Source organism: Malurus melanocephalus, unplaced genomic scaffold (assembly GCF_030028575.1).
Source record: "Malurus melanocephalus ecotype Western Australia unplaced genomic scaffold, MMel_1.1 scaffold_208, whole genome shotgun sequence".
In the NCBI taxonomy this organism is placed as follows: Eukaryota; Metazoa; Chordata; class Aves; order Passeriformes; family Maluridae; genus Malurus; species Malurus melanocephalus.
In genome coordinates, this window is record NW_026623440.1 from 660081 (window position 1) to 686089 (window position 26009).

General features: G+C 46.6%; 1 protein-coding gene across 2 annotated transcripts in view; it reads right to left on the reverse strand.

Moving 5' to 3' along the window:
- BCR (BCR activator of RhoGEF and GTPase) overlaps positions 1-26009 on the reverse strand; it is a 97742-nt gene that overhangs the window by 24200 nt on the left and 47533 nt on the right. For both annotated transcript variants that reach the window (XM_057373862.1, XM_057373864.1), the window contains 9 exons: positions 25772-25956; positions 16694-16798; positions 15990-16175; positions 12329-12436; positions 10935-10995; positions 10445-10497; positions 9990-10130; positions 1358-1479; positions 7-175 (listed from right to left, as the gene is read on the reverse strand). In XM_057373862.1, the coding sequence (XP_057229845.1) occupies positions 7-175; positions 1358-1479; positions 9990-10130; positions 10445-10497; positions 10935-10995; positions 12329-12436; positions 15990-16175; positions 16694-16798; positions 25772-25956 (1130 nt within the window). The remainder of the gene's footprint in view (positions 1-6; positions 176-1357; positions 1480-9989; positions 10131-10444; positions 10498-10934; positions 10996-12328; positions 12437-15989; positions 16176-16693; positions 16799-25771; positions 25957-26009) is intronic.

The following is a 26009-nucleotide window of genomic DNA, read 5'->3' on the forward strand; positions in this document are numbered from 1 at the left end:
TTTTACCTTTTCCCGCTGGATGTCATTCTTGATCTGGGATATCTTGATCTTCATGGCATCCAGCTCCTCATCAGGTACCAGGGGGATATTAGGCACTGCCTCAGACTCATCCACCATTTGGAAGCTGAGGTCAGTGAGGGGGATGTACCATTTGCAGTCATATTGTTGGCTTTTTCTGAAAGGCAGAAGGTCCAACCCTTTTACTATTACTGATGTTGGGGAACACCCACTCCTCTTTCCCACAAGTCCTTCCCTGCCATAATGCTTAAGGTATGGGCCCACTTTTACTGTGATTCCCATGTGGAAAAAGTCTGGCAAAAGGCTGGTACAGCACCTAACAAGGCAACTCATTTTGTCATYTGGTTCTTTTCATCCTAACACAAASCACATCCATCTCCTGCAAACMCTTTCAGTTCCACGTGCTCTGTCTYTGAAGYCTCTGGTGAGGCAAAGCTCTGMAACAGTGCCACMCCYGTGACCTGGTGATCCCCTGGGATCTGAACCCRGCTCTCTCCTGCCTGAGCCAGGGCCAAATGGGGCAGATGGGCTGATGGACAGAAACCTCTGTGTAATCCAACCAGGGGAGAGAAACTGCACCTCATACCTGCCATTCTGCAGGGATTTYACCAGGAGAAGCAGCTCACTTTTTTAATGTTTTACGTTATTTATTCCCTCTTCTCCACTACTGTCAGGAACAGCCACTCTTGGGAATGTCCCACTCCTTTGAAGGTTCACATCTCACAAGCATGTGCTTTGGAAAGGGCAGGCATTACTTTTTGTTTGAGAAGGGCAAGAGGATGAAAGGTCTCCCCAAGAAGAATGTTTACCAAATGAAGAAAAGCCCCAYTTGAGGCAAGTACATTGGTAATGGTTCCTCCCCCCTCATTCATTTGTGAAATAGGTCAACAAAACCGTTTTTATAGCTGCACTTTGGGGTTGACACATAGTCTGTTTACTGCACCTTTGCCATTTTTCTGTAAAACTGCTAACAGTCTGTAGCTGCMAAGCCAAAATTAACAGCTTTAGTCATCAAAGAAAGTGAATACTGTCACCTATTAAAAGAAAGGGGAAGTAGAAAAACAAATGTCATTTGTCCAGAATACCAGCAGCTACAGCATATACCACTTTCCTAGGTAGGCTCAGGGCAGGGATGGGAGGAATTAACCTTTCTTTAGGGATCAGGACTTAGGATCTCATACAGTAAACATTCCTACCTTGCTGACATTCCTTGTCTAACTAMATCTTGTAGACTATGGTTACCCAGGTCTGGGGTATCCACACACAACTAAAACTGCTGGCTAAACCCAGGATTCTGTTGGAGCTGAGGGGCAAAGAAAGTCCAAAAGGAAAACCTCACCCTCCAATCTGCTTCTTGAGCTTGGCACACAGGAAGAGATCAGTAAAAAGAAAGACATGACGTAGCTTGCGAGCTCCCTCCACCAGCTCCACCATGAAACTGTCCTTCAGCAGCTGCCGGTGCTGGGGAAAAAAACAGGAAAAAATGTTTCAGTGCAATGTGAACTTCAAATTTGGCACTGGGGCAACTCAGTCCTTAGACATGACTCCTACCAGAGCAAATTCAGTAAGTTTGTCTAATTCAGAAAWATAAAAAAGTCTATTAAATATTTCTTCCTGTCAACTTTGCTCCCTGCTGCAGCCCTCTCTCCCAGAGGCAGAAGAAGCATAGCCCTTTCTCCCCTACTTAGTGCTGGGTCAGACTTCAGGCTTCTCTCCATCACCTGCTCCCGAGCCCAAGTGTGATTTGTGGGAGTCACTGCCCAGTTCCTTCAKAGAATCCCAGAATCCCTGAACCSCTGTGAGCGGATGGTCCCCTCCCGAGCCAGCAGAGAGCAGCACACACCGCTTCTCCCAGAGTCACTTCCAGACTTCCCAGTCTCTGCATCAGCTTCGGCCCCGCAGCAGGAGAGCAAAGCCCTTCTCGACCCCCTCCCCTCCATTCACAGCATGACTTTATCAACATCAACATCYGAACGCCATTGCTCCTTCTTAGTTATTCGTGCTGTTGAGGATAATTCCTGAACATGTGTACCTGGCAAACTTCTCAGGAGTCCCCTATCAGCCTGTGCTTTAATAGGACCATCTGGATGTACCCCCAGCACATGCCTACTGAAATCTTTATATATCATATAAAGATTCCCCAAAACTAGAAGATGCAAAGAAACTGCCCAACTCTGACACCTTTAATCCTGCTTCTAGTTCCAGGAAGTTTTACAACCTCCTAAAGAAGGGGCATAATTGGTAGGCAAAAGCACTGCTTTCCTAATTCCCTTGTGGGGTGGGTTCCATAGTGAAAAGGCCAAAAGTCTGGAAGGTTGGCACTTAGGTGGCTGTGTGCTGGTTCCAGTGRCCACATCAGGAGTTTCATGCCTTGCTCCGTGCTCAGGCTCTCCACTCTGCCATCAGGACCAGCAGGATTCAAGTGCACACCCAGAACAGACACCTCCTGCTCATTTTCAAACAGAAGTTGGGGCATTCGACTCTGGGCAAGTTTTATTTCCACCAATATGTGTAAGTGTCAGTTTTGTCTCACTTCACAGCCAGTACAAGCAGGAACCATCAGCTTCCCCACATATGCTCAGGAGCTCTTCCCTGACCTGTACTTTGTTATTCCAGCTAAGAAGATGCTCCTCTGACACCACTAAGTGACGTCAGCCATCCCGTATCTGCCTAGACAGCGCTGTGGCTGGAGACAGGAGAGTTCTGCTAACCCTGCCCAGGGCTAACCAGCACCTCCTCAGTGCCAGTCCTGCCCAGGACTCACCCAGAGTCCCTGCTGCCCTGCCCCATGGCCATGACACCCCACTGGGAACGCACGCACAGAAGGGTCTCCACGGGGCAGCACCACGAGAGCAGCTCCCTGCTGGCAAGGCCAGGACACCCACACCACAAGTGATGCCTCAGTTTGCTCAGTGATGCCCCTGGGTGCTATTTGCTTCGTGATTTACCAAGCCCTGAGCACATTCCCTGCCGAGGCTATGGGAGTGCAAACCCTGCACTGCCTCTCCTTCCACCTACCGTTCTTCCATCTTGGCTCTCCAAAATGAAAACAAACCACATYAGTCCTGAGCCCAGCAGGCATCATGGCAAGGAACACGTGGCAAAGAAATGCCCTTACAGACATAATTCTTGTTTCCACAGTGGGTCCCACAGCACCCTACACTTCCTGACAGGGACTGGGAGCCTGCATTTTCCTGTCTGCAGCTGCACGGGCACCGCAGCTACCTGTGAAAACACAGAGCAGTGTCAGCAGCTCATCCTGCTGCTGCCTTCCATCACACAAAGGTCCTGCAAATCTGTGAGCAGAGCAGCAAAAGCTGYACCTTTCCCACAGCTGCAGGAAGCAAAGCTGCTCCCTGGCAGTCAGCTGTACCATCTCTGGGCAGGACTCTGGGGAGATCTGGCATCCAGCAGTGATGCAGCTCAGAAAGGCCTGTACATATGTTAGCATTTATTTTTAGRTGGGTGTGATCCTCCTGGCTTCTCCTCTGGTTTTGAAGAGAACTCCTGCCTTTGCTGCTGATGGGCACTGGAGCATGCCTTTCCCTCCTGCCTGGAGAGCAAACCCCAGGTAGGAAACTAGAAACACTGAGCTTTAAAAAYAAATAAACAGGAGGAGGTATGTTGTCAGTAGCAAGAACATTCTCCACTCCTGYGAAGAATTCCATTTGGGAGCAATAATAAGCAGGGAAAGATATTTTCTGAGCAAGCCAAAACCCTGATCTCAGGTTTCTAGATCTGATGCATATTAATTACACTGCAAATCAGCTCAGCTCCTCTGGGGCAATGAGAATAGCTGCTTGCTGCCAGCTCAACCTCTGCTCATTGTTCGTAGGTGTAAAGATGTTCTCACAGCTTACTCATCTCTGCTACGCAGCAGGATGTGGCACTGTCCTTTCCCTGCCTGGCAGGGACATGGCACAGTCCTGACCTGTCCACTCTTCCAGGCACTGGCAGTGTGTGAGATGCACCAGGGCCTCAGCCCAGCCCCCTGCCAAGAGCACATCTCCCCAGAACCYGGGCAGAAAACTCAGCCATCCCATGCCAAATGACTGCACAACCCCCACAGTTCCCACCTGGGGCTGAGGTGGCACTGGGTCACCCTGAGTTTGTTTGGGYTGGCACTCCTGGGAACCAAATCCTCTGACTGACACAGACACAGTGGAGCCCTGAGGCAGCAGAAAGTCCCACAAAGAAAGCTGGGTGGGACAAGCCTGTACTTCCTAAGTTTGGCTGGAACTGAAGGGAAGAGGTGTAAAGGGATATATTCCAGTCACTCAAGAGGGAAACACCTTCACATCTTCTTGCTCATGGAGCTAGTTGGGAAGGTCTCCCTCCAGCAAGCAGCAGGGGTGAACAGCCCGAGAGCAACTGAGCATGTGGGGAGGCGAGCACAGGAGAAAACATTTGTGGATCAAGTCAGGAATTCTCTCCTCACTACCAGCTTTTCTTGGAAAAGAGAACTTTCATTAGAGCTGGGCACAATAGGCATGGCCCAGGCTGCTCAGCATCCGTGGGGCTGAGGAGGGGCACTTCCAGCAAACGGGCACATCCTTTGCTGCACATGAGTCATCTTGCCTGAGGTTCAGCAGGTCAGAGGGAAACAATAAAAGGATTTCCCAATGGCTTACCAGATCCCTGCCAAACCCCACAGTGTGGGAGCAAAGGGCACCTTCCTGGACCTCCTGATGTGAGTCAGCCCATCCTCTCCCACCCTGGGGGAGCCAGCAGCTCCCTCAGTCAGGGCTTGTGCCACTCAGRGAGCTGAGCCACCTCAGCTCTGCATTGTGAAACCAACACTTTGGGCCACCAACTGCTACTCCTTCAGTGGCCTCCTGTTAAACAGGGTGTCCTGAAACACAAGGTTTTGTGGAGTCATCCTTGCAGTACATGACATACAACAGCTCACACGTGGGAAACCATCTCTCTCCCTTGTCCCCAGAGTTACTCTGTTAAGCTTATCRAAGGTGCTGAAAGTTTCCTAAAATACCCTGAAATGACATGGACTACAGAAACACCAAATAAACACCCAAGAGAACATAAGATTAGGGTGATAGGRAGACAGTGGCAGGAGTGGCAGAGTGACACTCCTTCTCTTCCAGCACATGAGCTCAGCTCAGCAGAAAGATGTTCCAGGAAGTGTGGGGGAAAAGTCCCAATTTCCTATCATAATAGAGKGAATTAGGATCATCTTTAATCTCTCACACAAGGCCTATGCTGATACCTTCAGTGGCTCTTGCAAAGCTCCTGTACTGGTGCAAAATAAGTTCCAAGTCTCTTTTCCAGGGCCCTGCTTTTCTCTGCATGTTTTCATCTGCTTCTTCTCCCACCCACCTCAGTGCTCTGAACAAAAGAGCTCTCCCTGTACCTTTTCCAACGCTTGGTTATCCTCTTTGGATTGCCTRTTGCTGTCCTCCTCCTCCTCTTACCTTTGTCACTGAGCATCTTCCCCTCCTCTGCTACAATCTCACGACTACCTGGGTGCTCATCTATTCATCCTACGGTGTTTTTGTGCTGTTTGCATATGATMAATCCTGCTGCTGTCACAGGCTGATTAACTCCAGGAAGTGTGGCCAGCTTGTCTGAGACACGTTACAAAAAGTGGAATTGAAAAAGCTACTGGAGCAGATGCRCAGCTGTACAAAAGGCCATCTCTCCACTCGTGTGATGAGAGGAAGGAGCACGTGCGAGGTGGTGACAGCAGAGTCCTGCAGCGTGYGTGGGTGAGAGCCCCACAAAGGGCTGGCACATGTGTGAGGCAGAGGAAGGAGGGGAAAACCAGGAGWTGGCTATTGGCACATGTCAGTGAGGAAGAGGTGGTTTGGCTTTCTGCAGAGCGTAGGAAGAAAATGATTCCTCGTGTGTGTGCGGGTGTTGCAAGACCAGCACTGCAAAAAAAGAAAAAAAAAAAAAGGGATGCTCTGCCTAGGGAGTTAAACTGGCTGCTCTTGGAGCATTTTAACAGCCTCTTACTTCTTCCCAAAGCTCCTGTCACCAGGAGCTCTCTGGCTCCAGCTGTAAGACAGAGAGTGAAGCAGCCAAGATAATTTCTGAGTGCTCTATTGCCAACATGTGCCCAAGGCCTCCAGGAGCAGTAGGCACCAGGTCCCATGCTGTGCATGGCCATGTCTAATCTTCATTTCCAGMTTTTCAAAGGCTTCACTTTGCACTTCTGCTCCTTTGCACATGTCCTTTGTCCTTTCCCCTCTCTAGCACACTGGGTCTCTATGAAGTCAAACAGAAGCCTAAGGCAATGGTACCCAGTCCCTCAACTGTTTCTAGATTAAAACCACATTTAGAAACATGGCAGTGCAGCTTGCCAAGCAGCCTCTTCTCTCCAGGGCAAGGGCAAAGGTGTACCCAAGCACAGGCTGGTCTGTGATGTGATCTACTGGGCTTGATCCCAGAAAAAGCTGCCCCTCAGCTCCCTGAGGCTGGTGAGACCAGACACGAAGCCACTCAGCCAGCAGTGACCCAAAACTCCAGGTTCCATTCCTCCATGCCWCTGTGGGATCACACAAATACCAGTGTGAACACTTCAGAAAGGGTGGGAGTGCATGGCCAGGGCAAGGCAGAGCGGCAGCCACCACACTCAGGCTGGTCAGAACTGCCCTGGAACAACACTCTGCAAAGAGCAGGAGAGGAGGAGCAGTCAGGAAAGCAAACACCACCTCCCSAGTGAACTCTGCAATTTTTTGCAGTTTCATTAATTCCTGCTTTGCACAAATGGACTGAATTAGCTGGAAACAGCAGCCTTTACTTCTGACAGGGAAAAACACAAACTCTACACACATACAATCATTTGCATCTGGCTTAACTGAAAAAACCCAACATGCAGTACCTGGAGCTGTTCTGTTAGTAAGACTAAAGAAGGTTATTACTGCCCTCCTTCTGCACACAACAGTGGAACGTCCTTCATCCCAAAGCATTTGTTTTCCTTCTTCCCCAGCAGAACCTTAACCTCATTTCCTATTTAAGCCAAGACAATCGTGGTGCAGGAGGATGAGCAGGGACAAGGAAGGTGCCTGTTCCATGGTCCCAAGGGGTGGGTGACTCCCCACCACTCTGATTTTGTGTCACAAAATACAAGGTTACTAAGCCCCCCCTTCCCCTCCAGGCATTTGCTTGGTTATTTAGAGGGTTAACAAAGTGGACACCTGTAGATAATTCATTAAAAAAAAGGTAAAACTATAAAAGTAGAAAGATGGGAAGAAAAGAMGGGAGCAAGGGAAYATAGTGGATCAATTTGAATGGAAACAGACCCAAAAGGCCAGAAAACCCCCCTGGCTGCCCTGTGTTGCCAGGCTGGGGCTGGGGCTCTCCTGGCTCCTCTGTACCATGTCAGCAGACAAGTCTGCCACAGKCAGTAAGGATCAAACCCTCTGCTCACAGGCTCAATACACCAATATTGCCTTCCCTGCCACAGCCCTTTCTGCMCCTCAGAGAGGGATTTTACTCCCTTTGTTCCCATCTCTTTGCACTACCTGAAAYACTCATCCAGCCCAGCAAATTAAACCACATGACAGAAACCTTCCAGTTCCTATGCAAAAGTGTCAATTAGAACAAAGCCCGTGGAGGCAGCAGAAGCAGAGGCTGCAGTGCAGGGTGGGCACCTGGCACCAGCAGGGAGCCAGCAGGCAGGGCACTGCCCCAAAGCAGGGATCACCTCTGCACAAGACAAGAAMGCTGTGCTGATGAGCCTGTACTCTCTCCTGACCTGCACTCCCCTCTCAGCAGCCTGTCACTAGGGAGATTAACAACTGGCTGCTTCCCCCAGTTCAAAGCAATCCTGAAAAAAAGAGCTGGAGCAAGAGGCTGGCAAAGGAGATTTGATTCCTCCTCACGACGCACTCAAAGGGAAAAAATATTCTACATAAAAGGCAAGGACTGGGGAAAAAAGATAACTGAGATCAGCACCTAAGCAATACGTGAGGGGAAAAGGCTGCTTTACCCTCYTTCCTTTCCACCAAGGAAATTTAAATGGGAGGAAGACAAATAATGAAAAAAGCCATCAAAGCAAGCTGGTGATTCATTAAAATAAAAAATGCATTATGCATTGAGAGCAGTCAATTAGGAGATGCAATCCACACACTGTCCTGTCACCCCGGGGGAAGCACCAGCAAGGCGAGTGGGAGGAAAGGATAAGTAGAAAAGGAAAGATTTACAGGCATAAACAAAACCCAGCTATGACCCCAAGCTGAGCAGCTTGTAGGAAGGAACAGCCATCACTTACCCACACAGAGTAGCTGGGAGCAGATTTGTGTCTCTGGATTACTACATGGAGAGTGAACATACCTACTCTCAGGACACAGAGGRGTTCAACTGGGGCACTACTGCTTTGATAAAAATGGGATACTGGTGCCAARTGACTGAAGGAAATATTCACAGGCACATTTGCAGAGTGAAGGCAAGTCCTTTTCCCTGGGCTCAGTAAAAGCAGTGAGGGAGGGCACAGAGGGATCCCGTCCCCCCAGCACAGCCACAGCCCTCTCCTCTGGCACGTCCTCTTGCTCCCTCCCTACATCACAGCTGCAGCCACAGAAGACAGTGAGAGTGTGAACACTGAGCCCCATCCTGCCCACCATGCCTCCCCTTCCTCCTTTCCAAGATCTGACAAATACACCGCTCCAAAAGGCAATACCAGGATCATCCTCCTGAAGCTGCCCCTCTGCCTGGGCTCTGGCACCTCATTAGGATTCTGCCTGACACTTTTCAAAGCCTGCACCCCTCATTGAGATGCTGACAGACAAGCAGRGAACACAAAATCCTCCCTCCCCTGYGAGGGGCATTCTAGCCTGGCTTTCTGCTATGACTCAATCAGCAGCCACTTTAACGAGGCCATACAGCATCACTGAGGCACCGGTGACTGATGTCTGATGTCTGAGCTTCTACCTCAGCCTCCAATTGCTCAGCCCCTCCTTTTCTCAGCTGCAAACATCCTCGGTTGACAAAATGAGACAATGAGCAAGACTTGCAGGACAAAGTGCACCAAATTCCCAGTACTGCAGCTTCCAGCAAATCTTTTTKTCAGCTGAAAATCAGTTTAACAGCTAAAAGCAAGCGTGTTTAGCTGTCACGATTTGGGAACAAATAATGAAGGTTCATGGTATCTTAACAATCTCCTGGGCTTTGTAAGGGATGTTTTTGTACAGGGTAATTTGGGTCACTGTTGATCAGTCCATGTCTGGAATGCTGCCACAATTCCTCTTGCACATTCACTAAATGAGCTACACCTCTCTTTGTCCAATCTACATCTTTCTCTCTTTCTCAACACTTCTGCCAGTTCTGGCCTTTCTTCATCAGGAGGGACTGAACCCCTTTCTAATGGGATTATCAGGCAGCTGAATCAAGCCACCGAGGAATGCAGGACTCCACCATGGAGCAGCCCTGTGGCCTCCTTGCACAAAACTGCATGAGAAGGACCTGCACATCTTGGACCTTTCTGGGTGCAGYCCAGCCCCTAAGAGAGCTCACAAAGGTTCTATTACACTCTTAGAAGGGTTATATTGCACCCTTAGGATCAATCTCCCTGGCTTTCTCAACCCATTTGTTTTGCTTTGTCTCCTTCAGAAATAAGGATGCAGAAATCTCATTTTATGGTGAAAATGAAGATTCTGGAAAACAGCCCTTCCTCATCTTTCATGACTTCTGATGTTTCCTCACCTTCTTCTCCTCCCAGGGTTCCCAATCCATTCAGTGCACAGCAACGTGCGTCATAGAAATTATGTATGACAAATGATTCTAACAATGCTAAGGACAAAATTCCAACCACACTTTTCCTCTCGGTTTCCAAACTGTTTTCTGAACAGAAAACAGAGGGAGCTGTACCACATCCTTTAGAGAACAAGGACACTGCATAAACTGTATCTTAGCAACAAACAGATTAACAGCACAACTTCCTAGTCAGCTCTAGAGAAAAGACATAACCAGTATTTAGAAACTGAGAAAATAACGAGAGCAAGAAGACTCACCTCCCCTTTCTTCACAGTCATGGATTGCCGGCGAGGAGTGATCTCCTCGTTGATGCTGGAGAGGAAATTCTGYGAGATGCGCAGAGCATCCTGCAGCAGGGGATGGTCAGGGTGGCTCACTGGAGTGTGCTTGAGCAAATCCTGGCAGCAGGAACACAGAGAAATCAACTGTGAGCAGCACTGGAGAGCACAAGGGCTCGAGGGCCCCTAATTAGAGCTGTAGGACAAGATGCTCCAGCTTCTTCACATAGATTAGAAGATAATAATACTCTTCGCTCCTAGGCGACACCACTGAAGAGACAGCAGTGGACTCCCTCTCCTTAGTGTAAAGGGAAGAGGCTCTTATGCAGCACAACAGGTTTATTTTCCCAGTCCTGCAACTCCATGGAAAATTTGAAGGTCAAAGAAAATAGGAAAAGGGACTAAAGTTTGAAAACTACCCTTCAGATACTTACATGCAAGACAAGTGTGCTGCGAGTCACTCGGTCCACTGGCTTGTACAACAGAGCTGTGAAAAAAAAAAGCAGCAGGAATATAAGGAAGAGTGAGTRTGGAAGCTTCTTCTAACATTGGTTGCCTTCTACTCATAGCAGAGACACAAGCACCRTGGAACCTGATCTTGACCAGGCTCTCTAAGTGTCCCCATAAAGCCATTACTGCTGGGGTTGTGTTTGTGCTATCACTGGGGAGCAGATGTTCTCCTAAAATCACAGCAGACCTGGCTGGGCTGGCTTTGCCCAAAGGCACTGATGAGGTTTGAAGGCAGGAGGCACTTCCCCATCCATGCAGCCTACTCTGTACTTAGCAAAAGGCAACTGACTCCCCAGGTAGAGCCAGCAGACTCCACAGCCTTCCACCATTCAAAAAGAAAAAGGGAGAGTGGAGGTTTAGCAACAGCCTCCACGCAGTCCTGACAGACCAGTCTCCTCTGCAAGGATCACTCACTTTCCAAGGAATTTTTCGTCGTCTGATCTTTAGATTCCTTTGTGCTTCTGGCCTTTAGATTCTAAAAGAAAAAGAAAACCCACGTAGCAGATGGTCAATCACCTTGAAATATCACATGGGAACACAACAGACTATCTGCTCCTCCAGGGGAGGGCCTAAGTGTGAAAGGAGGACASCCCTATCTCAGTTCATGTCACTGATGGAAAACTCTGCTTTCCTTCTTGGTAAATCCACCACTGCCATGTCACAGGCAACCACACATCCCAAATATTAAGCCATGTTCTTAGGAACACCTGTCAATAGAGATACAGCAAAGCAGGGAGCCACCTACAGCAACAGGGATGGGAGAGTTCTTAAATCACCTGCAGAAGAAAGGAGTCCATAGGGACACAGCCACTGTCCCAGCACCAACAAATAAAGTACAGGATTGGGATTCAGTACCCCCCGGTTATACTTCTTATTCCTGTATTCAGAGCTGGGTGACCTTGGACAAGTCAATTCTCTCACAGCAGCAAAGGAACACTGTCTGACTCTGCTCTTTGCCATGGGCCATGACATGCATTAATGTGCTCAGCTCCAAAATCCTCACCGAGACACAAAGGCAAAAGTACCATCACTGTCATTCCAAATACAGCAGATGCTGGCATGATTTCAGAATTCTTCTTTAGAAACAGCAAAATGAAGGGATCRTATTTTACTCTTTATCATAAAAGTYTCAAGGGACATGAGATATAGRATGTTCTCAGGAGTTTTCTCAGAGCACTAAATGCCCTTATTATTTATCTGGTTGTTTTTAAGGAGACACATACGAAATTTCGTGCTTTCTTGGCAACTGARTTCTTCAAGAAACAATCACTGCATTACAAAGGGTTAATGAGACCCTGCACTGCAGGAAAGCTACTGGTCTGGGAAGGTGAAAAAGTATTCAAAATGCTTTGACACAGGTATTCCTCTGACAGAGCAGGCCAAAGAATAATATCATATATTTACAGTTGCCACACTTGCCTCTCCTCTCCACACCAGTGAAGCCTGCAATCCYGCTGACAGCCACAGTGGAAGCCATTAAGAATAGCTTTTACACCACAGCCAGAATCACCATTAGCAAGAGAAATATTTGAGAAACTCACAGAAAGCTTTCCCTTCTAGAAATGCATGAAGGTGGCACAGAGCTGGAGAAGTTCAAAGCAATGCCAGTTTTCACCAGATTCCCCRTGTCTGTGCCCAGCCCAAGGTACAAATCAGCGTAAGAAGAGGAGGTGAAGCTGGGAGTCTGTGGGAGCTCACAACTCCTCCAGAAGGCAGGGCTGCAGAGGTACTTGGAGAATAGACAGSAGTGACATGGCAGGGTGTTAGTCAGAGCCAGACACTCGTGTGTCTGAACACCGTGACATTACCTCAGAGATTTCAGCAAACTGAGCATTGGCTTGGCAGCATTTCTCTGCTGTCTCCATAGCAACTTCATAGTTATCCACAAAGGCCCGGTACACTCCCAGCTGGCTGGCCTGCAGGAAGCAAAACAAAATCAAATAAATGCCGGGGAAGAAGGCAGCTTGGGATGGCCAGCCTTGGTATCCAACGATCAGGCCATGTTCCTTCACACCAAAGAGCTGCAGGCAATGCTGAGCRGGCCCAGAAAAACATCTCTGACCTGTCAACTTGGTCTAACCAGCACTGGTACCCCCATGCACCCAGTTCCATCCTATGCTGAAAAGTTCACTTGTGAAGGATATGAAAGCCTACAAGAATGACACATCCTTATTACTGACATCTATTTTTCCCTTCTGAACTGCCAGATTAGTATCTATTAATATTGCAGCTCATTGATGTAACTGGAGCTGCTGGCTTTTTGCCACAACACATGAATCAGAGAGGAATGATTCAGCCCAACAGCAMAAATGTGACCCTAGTAAGCTACTTGTTGGCTTTTGCATGATGGATACACTAAATCAAAGCCAGATATTACCCATATCTCCATTAGTGAACATTATTGTAAGGGCAGCAGAGTGCTGAAAATGCAGAAGAGAGATCCAGAGCACAATCTGTTTGGATGGCAGTGACTGGGGCACTAGGTGACAGAAAATGGCAGTTTTTCCAGCAGAAGGAATATGGAATTGGTCCAGAAGAGGATGGAACAGGCCTCAGAGTGCAGTAACAAGTCATTATTATCACAGAGTCTTAGCACTGATCCCATTTGCTGACTTAGGAACTGCAGCCATATCCATGCCAGAGAACACAAGATCCAGCCTGGGAAATCCCTGGGCAGCCTCCAAGCTTGTCTGGAGTGCAGAGCTGGCTTTGTGCTGCAGAGCTGCCAGGCTGGGCTGGGAACACCTCGGCAGCCTGAGCCTGCAAGGGCCCAGCAGCAGCCAAGGGTGCAGTAAGGAGATGTTGTTGACAGAGGGGCTGCACTCACCTCATCACTGCTGCACCTTCCCTGACCCTTCTGCCCCAGAGGCACAGCCAGTGCTCCTTCCCTCTCCTGCTCTCTCCACCCATCGTGCTYCCCATCCTCTGGGGAGCTTTGTGCAAGAGGTGATGGAAGAGAAAAAGCCACTGTCAGGACAACACTCCCTGCTCTAACTCAGCTGACAGAGGCTGACAAACAGTGAGCTATTTCCTAGGTCACATCTTACTGAAAGACTAGAAACCAATCTCAACCCTCATACAAAATGACACAGCTAGGACTGAAGCTGAAGAAAACTGTTCACTTATACCAGGGATGACCCCAGCAGCGTGGAGAGAATGAAATCTCTATTTGCCACTGGGGCACAATCCTGTGAAGATGCTGCTATCAGAATTACTGACCATTTGCAGGGCTATGACATTTGGATTCAGATGATGCCACTAACATGGCAGAGCTTTAGAGTTTCTCCATTCCCACGTGGTTCTTTCATTTCCTGAACAGCCTTTCTAAGCTTTCATTTTCCTCCTTTGAATGTGCCATCGCAAAGACATCTTTTTCATTAAAAACTGATCTTCAAATCAAAGCAATAATGCTCACAACACCATTTCCATACTGGTTTAATTCTTCTCTTTTTCAATTAGAAGAACACACTGAAAATGAAACAAGTGTTGGTAGAAACACCAGGCTTTTAGATATATTTTTTTCTATTTCTGAAATCTATCAGTGAGGATGTTTTCTAAATATTTCTTCATTTCTAAAAACAGCTCTAAAGAGTTTCCTTTCTAGCTATAAAAAATATGTACAATATATTCCCCAAAAATGAGAAGCGTATTTCACTCCCACATGCCTGGCATCTTTTCTTTTCCTCAACAGGAAAAGGTGTAATAACAGTCAATTTGATGCTGCAAATAGATTGTACTTTGTGCCAGAACACATGAAATTCTAAAACTCTTTGCATCCACTRTCTGTAACTTCCATCTATTATGCTGGTTTTGCATGAGAGTACAGAAAATTCATGTCCCCAGGGACATGTGGGTCATAACAAGTATTTCAGTGTTTATCATCAGACTGTATGACATGATCACGAGTAAACAGTCTGCTCCAAAAGATCTGATGTACATCCACTATAGATGCCTCATAATGCCTGATGTTCTTGCTGTCTCTCTCATCGAGCTGCTTCCCAGGGCCTGCCAAGAATTATTAGCTTTATCTCATCCAGCAAAGAGTTTGCTATTCCCACTGATGCTGTACCAAACCACCSAAACTGAAACTGCTGTGCCAGCTCAAGCCTCTGCACAAGGGCAATTTGTTCCTTTGTTTCCAATGCTAATCCAACAAAATCAACAATTCTGTCACAAATGCAGAAAAATCAGGAGAACATAAGAGCTGAGTGCTGGAAAGGCTGAACTCCTCCACCCCAGATCAGCCAGCAGCAAGAAATGATCTGAAACAAAAGCCTGAGTAGCTGTACAGGGAGTAGATGGATGCTGGACAGGCCTGCCAAGGAATATGCTCAGGTCTGCTCCTATTTTGCCATTGCTGCCCCAAATGTCCAGTGCAGATTGAGAAGCTGCCACTTCCAGCACCTTCTGTGTCTGCTGCAGCACTCAGCAGCAGCTGGGTTTGTCCTCTCAAAGCAGCTGCTCAAATTGCATACCATGAACTATTCACCAAGGCACCAACTTGACCCCTCCTGGCTAAAACATGCTGGCAGTGAAAAGCAGATTCCTGTATTTTCATCTTGAGCTGCTGGCATGCACAGCAAACATCATCCTGCAGGCCAGCTCCCCCTGCTCCATAGGGGATGGTGCTGATGCTGGGCTACACAGCTGCTAACAATTGATGGACCCTGGTAAAGCACATCCCCAGCCAATAAACCCCTCACTGGAATGTCACTCCTACCCTGAGAATCAGAGGCACCTCAGGAATGCAGAGCTTCTTTTCTTTTCTAAAAAGGAAAAAACAGCTCCTTTAATCCTCTGCTCTCTGCACATGCTAGGGGAGAGGCTGAAGGGGCCAAAAGAACCTCCTAGAATGCAAACAATTTGTCATCTGGCTCAGAAACTCAGCAATTTTAATTCAGCCTCAGGAATATGCTGTATATGCCTTTGTCCTGTTTTGCACTCAGAGGATTTTGTTGATGYTGCTTGGAGGATTCTCAGCTGCAGGTTGACTGCATCAGCATAACAGCAAGGGGAACAGAAAGACCAGGATAATGGSAGAAAAGCAAAGCCAAAGGTGATGACCATAAATCAGCACCAGACAGAGAGGGGAGGATGTTTGAGGCAGTTCAACATTAGTGGGGAACATTCACTGTCTCTGTTAAAAAGTTCACTTTGTRATACTGCCACTCTCCCATCTTCCTCTAAAGGAAATGCTTTGAGGACACCACAGACCCTGGAGATTCATCATTTATGTGAAAYTGTATTTATTTTACCACCACAGCTTGCTGCAGTCTTTAATTAAACACAATGAAAGAGCCACTTTTGCTGTAGGGCCTCCASTGCAGTGGTGAAGTGAGAAGGTGAGAAACCTCTCATCCATTCCAGCCACAGACTTTGATCCTTTTGGTCTGTGCAGCCACCAAAGGGAACCTCCAGCTCCTGAGCTGGGTGAGGGACACCAGACCCTTTGTGATGACAGTGACTCACCAGCTTYTGGAAGAGGTCCCCAACACGCTGCTGGTGACTCCACTGCTGCACTCGGGGAAAGAGCCCATCATAGAATTCTTTGTGGATCTCATAGAGCTCAGGCACTTTGAAGAATATTGTCTCAATCTGCTGACTKGTCAGCACAGGCTGTGAGGTGGTGGCAGCGGCTTTCAAAGGCTTCATAGGCTGAAATGAGGAAAGAAGGAAATCATTATCATGCAAACCATGAACAKTCACCTTTGCCACACTGCAATGCATGCCTCCATAGAGCTATTTTTCATCCTATTAATAAGTGGTATCTTCATTCACACAACTCCTGAAAGCCAGACATGAACAAGTTCTCTCATGGGGATCAGCCACCCMGGTAGGTGGATTTTTCCAGGTATTAATGCTGCAATTAAAATCCCTTTGCACTCCATTTCCTTAATCTCTGTCCAACTGTACAGCAACACGTGTAATAATTAGCACAGGATAGCTAAAGACAGAGCTCCTGGATACTGCCACACTAACAACTCCCTAACTGTACCATACCCAGTCCTTCCTTTAAGTCCCTCTCTCTGCTGGAGAAGAGGAGTTAACAGGTGCCCTTTGCACCCAGCAACTTGTAACCCATGGTATCTGAAAATTCAGGGAAACATTGGATGGAAGCAGCAGTGAAAATTCGAGTACCAGTGTTTGAACTGGCATCTGTGCCCAGCACTTACCAGCAGCAGGGCCTCCAGGTGGCTCAGGTAGGTTTCCTCACTGGCTAAGATTCCTGACAGGACCCATTTTCTCATCTCCAGGCCTTTCTCCAGGTCTGGCTCACTCTACAAAGAAGTTGTTACAGAGAAAAAAAAAATTAAAAAAAATAAAGAAGGGGGTTGCGGGCAGAGTAAAAAAAAAAAACCAAGAATGAGGATGGAGAGTAAAACATCATTCAGTCATCCAATTGTGGTGCCTCAAATAGGTGACCAGACCTCTTTGCAAAACTAAAACTTAAAAATTCATAATTCATCCTCCTAAACACATCTCAGARCCCTTGTTCTGTGCAATTCCTCCCTTCTCCCACGGGAGTTCTCCCAGGCTGTGTTTCTGGGAGCACACAGGATCACTCCCTCTCCACCTCCCCAGTGTGCACAGACACACCACAGCCACAGCCTGACCTGGCTCCACAGGGCTGTTCTTCCTCCCACTCTCCACTATTCYCTAAATTATTTTTCAGTGCCAGCTCGCACAGTGTCTATTTTTAGTGAAAGGATGGAATAATCAGCATGGCTTGGAATGCACATGCTGATTTTCTTATTGGGATTCCATGAAGTTCTTAACAAAAACAACCAAAGAAAGAGAGGGGGAAAAAAAACCCACATAAATACATTCATGGGCTAATGGGGAAGACTAGCATGAAGTGTTAAGAGAAGCASTAATCCCTTCTGCTGAATTTCAATTATCCTTCCTCTCAACACTGTTACCTGAAAAAGTGTTTAACCTGATAAAGTGAAACTGAGGGTTTCCAAAAACTCCAGAAAACTTTGGTCAAGCAATGAAGGTTATAAATAATGAGAAACATCCCCCTTTTACAGAGCCTTATTCCAGTTCTTTTTATTTCTGTCATTCACAGAAATAGCATTTTACAATTCTTGCAACCTTTTTATGTTGTTAAATGTCTCTAAGAATAGAGTCAGAAGTTGGCTCTGAAAGGGTACATACTTTTCAAGGGATTTGGGTAGGTTTTATGGGGCTCCATCCTATCCTTAATATCCAGAGAAATCTTCAGCTTTTGATTTCACAGTGGGAGGATCAGAAAACAGAGCAGTACACTCCACTCTAATGACTGAACAGCCCTACAGCTTCCCCAAAAAAGCTCCACTTAGTTTAGGGTCCTGTGCAGGTGGACAGATGAGGAACCTGGGCTATAGGTTCAGTTTGCAGGAGCTATCACATCCCGAGTGTGACTCTGAGCCTACGCACAACACAAAGAAAGAAGCAGATCCTCACGCTCCCAGATATTTCTGGATTCTGTCTCATCAATAACCATCCTGATTTTTGAACAGTTTCATTAAATTTCACAAGCTGTATTCTAGCCTAAAAGACTTGCAGCAACTAGTTCATAAAAATCTTGTGAGGTGTCAAATACCACCACCACCTCTTAAATAAAAGTGGCAGACAGAARCTGTTGTAAGGACATGAGTAAGATTTACACACACGTTAGGTACTACATAAAAAGAACTTCTCCTTGCATCCCACCCTTTGGTRATATTCAGTACAGTGCCTTTTAAAACCTTGAAAGGGCATTTCAAAGAAGGCAGAAATTTGTAATTTAGCAGTCAGTGTTCAGAAGGCTTCAGAAAAATACCAGTGCCAAACTCCATGGTAAAATGAACACTGCAGCAGACTCTGTGCACCTGTGGAGCACCCAGGTGAGTGTCACAGAAATGTCCAACAGGGCTATGAGCACTCCTTATGGTTCTGTGCTGGGAGTGTCTGGATGYCCAGCTCATGGACCATTCTGGAAGAAATGTTACACACATGTAATCAAGACAGGCAGCCTCAGGACGTTCCACAAAGATTGCCTTCATCCAAAGAGGAAGGGATGTGGCAGCCCTGGYGCAAGAAAAACACAATTGCTCTTGGTTTCCAAAGATTTCTTACAACGCTTACAAAAGAAAAAGTGCAGCWACACAAAGAAGCATTGAGAAAAACTAACAGTGCTCCAAAGTGCCCACTGCTGGGGATGAGGTAAGTGGTCAATATTGACACAGCACTATAATTATCTTTACCAGGTTCTCTTGGAGGAGGTGAGGATTTAAAAACCAGCTGGGTATGTTTGTAACATCTGTAAAGAGCAGCACACAATCACAAGTTGTTTAAATGACTTAAACTTCCCCATCACAACAGTGGCACAAGAGTTTTCCTTATAGCACTGAGAACAGTTTTCCTCTTCAAGTAAAAGCTTTAATTTACAAGCCAGTTCTTGCTGGGCACCRTCAGCTGACGGAGACAGCATTTTCTGCCAGAATGCTAATTTCCTCCGTTAAAAGAGATGTGCTTTCAGAGACAAACATCTCCCAGGACACACTGCAGGCCTTCCTTCCTGGCCATTACCACCAGGGCAGTGTGCAAAGTCCATGGTTTTGTGCTAACCCTTTTGTAAGAGGAGCATTTTTCCAAGTGTGATGCTTGCAAAAGTCCGGCCTTGGCCACGGCCAGCCAGGACACAGGGCAGGGCCAGGCTGCTTTATGCTCTGTGCAGAGGAAACCCTCAGGGGACTTTATCCAGCAATCACAGGGCACGTTACAAGATCTCCAATGCAATAGCTCAGATTTCCATCGAACTCTGTGAAAAGCTGCTCCCCCGCTGGTGCTGTGTCAGGATCAGTGCAGCATTGCTGTGTGCATTGTGCTGCTGCCCCGTTCCCTCCGGGAGCTGTGTCCTACAGGAGCTCCTGCTGAGGAGCCCTTGGCTCACCATGGGGAACATCTGGAGAACAGCCCTGTGCTTCTTCAGCCTCAGGGGGCTTTTTAAGCCATACTTGTTAGGAAATGTACTCCGAGACTCAGAAATCCACTTGGTGCCAAAACCAGGAGCAAGAGGAGTACGTTTGTCATTTGTTATTCCAACATGGCTCACTTTCAGAGCTGGGACAGGCTCAGCTGCTCACCCAGAGCAGGGCAGCAGTGAGCAGCAGAGGCTGTGGGACTGTCCTCGCAGCAGCCCGTGCCAAGGGCATTGCTGCTCTGCCCATATCTGACCCAGAAGGGAAACAAAGAGCAGCACTGTGACTCCAACAGCYTCGCTGCCCCTCTGTTCCTGCACTCCAGCCACAAGGACAGTTAAGAGGGAACATCCTGGGCATCGGTATCAAGCTCCCCACCAGTACAGGGAGASCTGCCAAGGCTGAGGACTCCTTTCCCCTACCCTGGCAAGAAGGGAGCACTCTGAAATCTTTGAGCTGCTTGTGGCAARTGGAGGAGCTGCTACCACATCCAGCAGACCACAGTAGATGAGGAAAATACACCTATTACCCAAGTGCAGATGGGATGTTCCCAGCAGGAAGTGGGAGCAGCCTGTATTGGCAAACTCCAACCACTCAGCAGGGAGTGCCAGATGGTCAGCAGTCCATCCCATGCTTCCTACCCAGCTTGGTTAGCCTGTTTTCCACTTGTACAAGTCTGACTAGTATTTCATGCTCTGACTGTCCCTGCCTCTTTGATGCCAGCAGCCATGTCTAGCCTTTCTCCATTGCCCTTCCATCTTTTGGCTAGCTCTCTATCCACGTGTTTCACAATAAATCTTTCAGGACTGTACCAGGGCAGCAGCCAGAGCATTCCTGTCTCCCTGCCATGGGAGCTGTGAGGACCCAGCACCCAGCCAGATCTGAACAAGCAAGTAAGAAATCAGGGCTCTGCTCCCACTCCTCAAGAACTACGTTAAAAAACCCCAAAACAATGAGGAAGGTGGAAAGCAGGCTGCAGTAAGTTACACAGGTATCTCACACCTGCAAGATCCTGGTGTTCTGTCTTCTCAACCGGGTGGTGCTTTTTGCTATTCCAAAGACTTAAAAACGGAAAGACTGAGTAACAGTGAGAAAAGCAATCTTGTAACCTGAACCAGGGCCAGTGAGAGGGGATGGAAGCTCTGGAGATATCAGAGCACACATGCTGGCCCCAAGCCATGGCTGGGTTCAATGTGTTTACAGCTTGTCAGCCTAAGTACTTTAGTTTACTAACCAGGTTGGCATCGCGTGTTGTATTCAATTACTGCAAGGCTGACATTCACCAGCTCCAAGGTTTAGACAGATTCAGCTCTTCTTGACTCTGTTTAAAGAACTCAGGGCTTTCTGGTTCTTGTTTAAATTAACAGCAGTAATTGTTTYCTTGCAAATGTTAGAAGAGCACAGATTAAGAATCTAGAAACCACAACACATAAGATTTTGCAAAGAGGTTGCTGCTGGCAGAGCTCTGTAAAGAGAATCAGGGATTCAAAGTGGGCGTATAAAAGGCACTTTAACTCTTCCTTTAGTACAGGGTGTTCATACACCATGCAATGAATGCCTACAAAGGCGAGGTTTCCCGTAAGGACAGCTCGCAATCTCTTACAGAAGCTGACAAAGGAGAAAAACATTCAGTTCAATTTTTAAAGTGTAAATATATTTGAAAGCTTCTGCTGGAGGTGTCTCATTGTCTTGGTGATATTAAACAGGGCAAATTCTGTAATCAAGGCAATCATGCTCCACGAGGGGAGGGGAAGGAGCAGGGAGAGAGCCAACATTATTTATAACATCAGTACTGGTGTGCCAGCTCTCCTCAGGAAGGGCTGTACAATCAGGCAGAGCCCTTAAGGACCAAAGAACTGGAGAATAAAAAGGAAAAACTGCATCTGTTGGGGGTGGTGAGGGGAAAGTGACAGTAAAACAAAAAACRAACAAACCAATTCAAATACTGAGAGGAAGAAAGAAGAATGATTTGGAAATGATGGAGAGGGAAGGACAAGCTAGCAAGAGTAGTACCAGGACGAGCAGTAATCCCATTCATTGCTGGAAGCTTCAGAGGTCACCTTCTCTGGATCCCCTTGGGACCAAGCTAGGAGCAAAATCCATAACCTGCTCTGCCACAGCCCTGCTCTTCCTGAGCTGGCAGACAGCAGGAACAAAAGGATCTGATCTGAGGAAAGGCAATGGCTGCAGAAGCCATGGATGCACAACAGAAAAGGAAAGAGAAATTCTACCTGAAATTCTGTAAGTACCAACTGATTTCTCCTCCACTCAGAACAGACAGTAGGAGGGAGTTGCTCAGCTTTAGCACTCCTGCCTCCCTTGGTTTGAGACAYGCAAGAATTGGAGAGATCTATTGCATCAAAAACTCATCTTTTAAATTCCTGAGAAGGGACTCCCCTCATTTCCTGGGTGGTGGAATGAGCTTTGCCTTCCCACTGCCTGCCCTGCACTCAGTTCCACAGAGCTGCACACACACCTCTGAGCCTGGCGCTGCTGGTCCTGAAGGGGCTTTCTTAACCCTACTTTCCCAGGGCTGCAATCTCTCCTCATTGCCTAGCAGCAATAGTTGATGGTGAGTGAAGCTTCTCCCCTGTCCCAGCCTTCTCCAGCCTCCAGGCTGCAGCTAACCACTCCAAACTCCAGGCAGCAACTCCTCTCTACTGAAGGGTGTCAGTCACTGACTTTCCCGCTGTGCCAACACCCTCCTGTGCCCTAAGAACACTGTGGTAATCTCTCTGTCCTCCTCTAACTTTATCCAGCTATTTTCTCCACTCTTCAGCCTCGCTGKATGGGAAAAGCAGATACATTCTCTCTCTTTCTGGGAGTGAATTATCACTATTTTTTTACCAACAGTCTGACACCTTCTGAAGCTACCAGCACTGTCTTATTTGGCAAACATTTGGGCTGATATTTTCCAAGAGCGGTTTCCAGAATTTCTCAAAAGTTCAATAACAACAGTTCAACTGTTACAGAAAGGAAGGTTTGGGAAAATTAAATCACTTCTCAAGTTAAATAAACAAACAACTTAAGCATTAGTGGAGCCTATTCCTCCTTTTTCCTCTTTCCCTGTAGGCTTGTTTCAGAGCAAGGTTTGGCAAAAGCCCTGGTTTTATGGCAGGACATGCAGGAGCAGCTCAGCACAGGACTCTGGAAGAGCCAGAAGAAGGGCTCKGACCCAACTTGCTCCATGCAAACATTTGTTAAAGCCTCCTCAGCCCACAAGTGACAAGCCAAAGGCTGCCGAGATCCACACTACAAATGCCTGTGTTGCTTGTCCCTCTCTGAGTCACAGACAAAACTAAAGCTGGTGAAACCTTGTCCTCCTGCTTGGACAGCAAGTCTGGAACAGGACGAATGGGAACACGCAAGAGGTGACTGAAGTGGCACCGTTGGGAGGCAGCTCAGGCAGCATCTCCTCACCTGCTCATGTGACACAGGTGGCAGGAGGGATTAGAAAACACTGCCCAGATGACAAAGCAGAACCATCACAATCTCTGTCAGTCAACTGCGACCCTCAATTCTCAGAACACAGAACATGCTGGGGGTTGGTCACCACACACTGAGGGAGCCCCTCCACAAACAGTGCAGGAGCTTTCCCTTCATTCTTGTCTAGAAAGAGACACTGCTTTTGGCATGCTGTGCTTGCTCTAACCCTAATGTGCTACCCAACCAAAGGCTATTGCTCCTCTAGGGAGATGGCAGAACTCAGTCAAACACCTGGCAGAAAAATACAAAGGCCAGAGAGCAAGCCCATAAAATAAATCAAAGCAAAATGTCCTCAATATTCAGATAGCAACAACGCAGTCCCCGAGAGGAAGGCTGGTCTCAGGGATAAGGCAGATGAACATCACACCAAAATGCTGCTATGTCTGTGTGACACTGAGTGAGTTACTTAGATTTATATTTATAAAAAATAAATTTAAAATAYAATTGTTTGTAACATTTTTCATTTTCTGGGTGCCTGACTGGAGTGCTGCTAGCTCTTGGTTGCAAGTGAAATGAAAAGAATTTTACTGTGTTAAAAATCAGAACCTGGTTTGCAGAACATTGTGCATCTCAAGTTAAGCAATCAAAATTAGCAGATGCTTCTCCTATAACCTGTCTGCCTTGCTAACCTGTGGTTGGTAAACACACCATCCTCTTATCTCACAGGAACACTGCAAGGATAATTAAGACCTGTGTAGCATTCCAGCTGTATTAGGATTTCATGGAAATGATTACTTTTGTACCCAGAGCAGAGTTTGCAGTGTCCTGTAAGAGTGCCCACACAGCTCTAGAGATGAAATACTGAATCTGGTGAGTATCRTTCACTGGATCCACTGCACATTGCAGCACCCCACAGGAAAAATGGGATGACAGAGTAATCCAAAGGTATCATAAAGATTCAAGATTTCTTAACTTCTGAATGACTTTACAACCTTAATGTTTTGTCATGGTGTATGTAGTGCATGTACTGTGTTGTTACATACAGTTAACCTGACTTTCACACTCTGGTCATAAAAATAATCTCAAATTTTCAGAAGTAACTGCAGGTACCTATTGAAAACGTGAAWGGGCAAGAAGACAACTATAAAAGCAAACACATGTAAACAAAACATGTTTTCTGCTAATCACATTTTGTGCAAAAGAAAATAGAAGAGACATACATCCTGGTATTTCTGGTCCAACACATTTTATATGTTTGGCTCAGCACAGTGTGTTTGACACTTAATTTTATTCCTGATGTCTTTTCCACTAGAGCTGAAAACCTAACAAGCTCATGGTGTCTGAAAGTTTAACTTGCTGGGGAAATACCTAGATATAAATKAGTTTCTTCCTCCTTGTCATGGACTGTCCAGGGATTGTCATCTGTGAACTAATTACAGACAGGATCGACAGAGGCAACTGAGCTTCATGATTAAAGTCTAATCTGTTTCAGGACACCTTTCTTTTGGRAGCCATAAAACATCTTTTTATAGTCAGAGGAAAGAAAGCCACAATTCATGTTAAAAATTACTTTTGAAGAAGCWGCCTTCAAGCATTATTACAGTAACTTTTAAATTAACTACTGCTAAATGCTTATGAGGCAATATTCAAACAACTAAACAAGATTAAATATAAGGCAGTGTCTCTTCCAGGCCTCCAGTCACAGGCACTATCATAACTGGTTCTTTGAAGATAACTCTCAGCCACGTGTAGTCAYGCAGTGTTTTTCCTTCATCCTAACAAACATAACCTGGAAATCTCAAGCCAATAKTGAAATTATTTTGGAGCTTTTTGAATTTACTAACGATAATTTCTTCATTCAAAAGCCTCTTACATTTCACAAGAATTCTCATCTTGAGAGATAARAAAGCATCTCAAAATTAATAGACTAAAGCATAAGTAGCTAACTGAATTCCACACTTTACAGTCAAATAAAACTAAGCAAACAGCAACCATATATAATCTTTAAGAGTTCTCGACAATGAATTTTATAAATGAGAAAAAACAAGGACACTGTATCAGGAAGGATTCTTAGCCTAGAATTCATGCTGGAAAAAGGAAGCATAGACATGACAGTAAACAACAGAGAGCAGAAGGATTTGTATAATGAACACTAAGCACCCATGGTTTGTGGAAATTCTCAGACTCTTGACTTTTGATGCAAGATAAATAAAATCACCTGATAATGGTGATGGTGTTGATTTATATGTACAGTGGTATCTCTAAACTATCCATCATTATCTTCCATGACATCTTAATTAACAGGAAAGAACAATATAAAAGCAACACATAAGTTAAAACACGGAGATGACAGATTTCAAAGAGTTATTTACAGTGTGGGAATTCCAGGTTGTTTGGCACACTTTCTTAGAAATACAGTAGGAAGGAAGTGACAGTTGGCTTTGTGCTATTAAGCATTTTATGAATGATTTGGAGAAATCAAAAGTTCAAAAATGACGAAGATATTCAGRGAAACAGTAACTYTGGATTCAAGTGCTCTGCAACRTATTGCAAAGGGATAAAAAGAAASAAAAGGCTGAACATCAAAGAGATTAATCCAAGCTGAAACCAAAACATTTTGGACTGTGAAGACAGCAGAGCCAATAGTTCTTTACCAAGGCATACAGATGACCCCCTGGGAAGAGTACTGTAAAAACAAAACCAGAAATTTTCCTGAGGTTCCAAGCTATGGCCATGCTACTGAACCTGCAGCACAAGCAAAGCAAGGCAGACTTTGGGGTCATGTGTCCCACAGCGCTGGCAGTCCCCATCTGTCCCTGTTAAAGCCCCATGCAAGCCTCCAAGGCTTCAGTGACCCCAAAAAGGCAGGGAAGGACTCACTGATTTGGTGGATTCCAGCGAGCCTGAGGACAGCGTGTCGCGGCTGCCGCGGCTCTTGGAGCTCAGGTGGGGCGAGGAGGATGGCGAGTCGTCGATGTAGGGCATCATGTCATGGTGCCGCCTCTGCTCCTCGGCGCGGTCAGCATCGTACGCGTAGCCAGGCGGGGTCCCCCCGAACGGGGCATCTGCAAACACAACACGCGGTCAGTGCAGCTGTGGGGCACAGGGCAGGGCACAG